The 1,892-nt window shown below is 41.5% G+C and overlaps 1 protein-coding gene across 1 annotated transcript; it reads right to left on the bottom strand.

The window, feature by feature from the left end:
* Positions 1 to 244: 244 nt before the first annotated feature.
* LOC103519012 (neuropeptide Y receptor type 1-like) lies at positions 245 to 1,682 on the bottom strand (the record flags this gene model as incomplete). Its single annotated transcript, XM_008484091.2, has 2 exons — positions 840 to 1,682; positions 245 to 455 (listed from the first exon to the last, which is right to left on the bottom strand). Coding segments are annotated over exons 1-2 (394 nt in total), but the record flags the coding sequence as incomplete, so codon positions are not given.
* Positions 1,683 to 1,892: the final 210 nt, after the last annotated feature.

Below are 1,892 nucleotides of genomic sequence, written 5' to 3'. Positions count from 1 at the left end.
ACCCTTAGAGCTCCATTATTATGTGGTCAAAATCTCAAATAAATGAGGATAAAATTCCATGCCTCGGCTGGGATCGAACCCACGCCCTCCTGTTTACCAGGCGAGCGTCTTGACCACTACGCTACCGAGGCAGGTTTATTATACTAATATTTTAATAGAGCACCTCTTTAGACCTTAGAAGGCACCAAGTAAGTCTATACCCTCGAAGACATCATGCAAGAAAAGACCAAAAGTATCCACTTACACATATGCTCGCCCATCTGCCACGTCTCCGGTTTCGAGTTGACCTCCACGAGAACGGTGGGCGTGCAGACCAGCAACACCATCAGATCCGCGATGGACAGGTTCATGAGGAAGATGTTGGTCGAGTTTCGCATGTCCTTGCTCTTGAGAATGACGCACGGAACCATGATGTTGCCCAGGACGCCGATACACAGGATGATGGAGCACAGCACCTGAAACACATGGAAGGATACAAGTTTGTCTAGTTAGGGGACGTTAAACAGAGAGTAGACTATAGTCTGGCTATGCGACTATAAGTAGGAGAAGAACAGCTAAGCCTAACCAGCCTAGTTTCAAAGGGTTCTCTCTGCTTGAAAAGTACAAGAACAAGTCCTCACGATGGTTGACTGCGGTTCAGGACGATTCAATTAAACATGATTAGAGACCATCACTCTGGTGTAGGGCAGATAAAAGAGATATTTTCTCTATTTGCTATGTAGATATTGAATTCTCTTCGATTATCGGACAGGCCGTAAAATATCTAAAGAGAATTATTGAAACCAAAGAGAATACCTACTACAAAATACTGAACGTGAAAAATACTACAAAATCCTTACCATGGACGGGGTTCGAATGTAGGCCGGAAACTGAGGTCCATCATCGAAGCCGTTGATTTTCGGCACGAAAGACGAGTTGGTCAAGTTGAGGAGCGACGCGTTTTCAGCAGCACCAATCGCCAGCGTCCAATTGTCAGGCGAAGTCAAATTGTCCAAAATCGTCTGGACAGTCGTGGACACCATGAAAAAGATTTCGAGTCTGAAGAGTTTGAAGAAAGAGTGGAAGAGAAGTTGGAGGGCTTTTGAAAGGGAAAAAGGTCCCGATGACGACGAATCTTGAAGTTATATTGGAACAATTTATGCAAAAGTAAAATTTGAATTGGGAATAATTAGTTCGGAAACATTCAATCTTGTCTCCCCTCTCCTGGAGAAAGTCAAGTGAATAACTTCGTTATCTCTTTGAAAGCATTCTGGAAATGCTGGAGAGTTCATTTCGGTCGCATTTTCTTCTCTTCATTTTTATCAGGGATCTTTTAAACAAACTACTTTTTCTTTTTGTCTTTTACTATTATTGGAGGTAATAAAGTAGCTTTTTATCGCGAGTTTTAATATGGTTGGTACAATTTTTTCCTTGTAATTCTCGTGCTTGTTCGTGGAGCTGAGCTAAGTTTATGTTTTGTGCGTCTCCAAGCTATGTTCCAAATTGTCAATTGTTTCCTTTACGTCACAATCCATACCGGATATGTTTTCGACCAAGTTACAAGTATCACATTTGATTTTATTATCATCGAACATCGCCTTGTTAAAATTGTTAACATTTGCAAATTCTTCGATTACGTCCATACTCATACACTGCTTGTCGTACTGCAAATACTGATGCAAATTTTCATGTGAGCCATTAAATTTTTCCTCGGGTAATTCGAACACCTCAATGGACCGTTGGAAAAAGAAGGATTTTAGCCAGGAAAGGCTTAGCCATACTGTGCCGTTTGATAGCTTTCAGATGGCGGAAAAGGGAGTGAACACTCTTTCAGCAAACATATTGAGATTAAAATCAAATTGGTACCCCTCTGCTTAGCTCCATACACAAAAAGCCCAATCTGCAAGTTGAGC

Source organism: Diaphorina citri, unplaced genomic scaffold (genome assembly GCF_000475195.1).
Source record: "Diaphorina citri unplaced genomic scaffold, Diaci psyllid genome assembly version 1.1 scaffold2482, whole genome shotgun sequence".
NCBI lineage: Eukaryota > Metazoa > Arthropoda > Insecta > Hemiptera > Psyllidae > Diaphorina > Diaphorina citri.
This window is presented reverse-complemented; position numbering and strand designations above follow the sequence as displayed.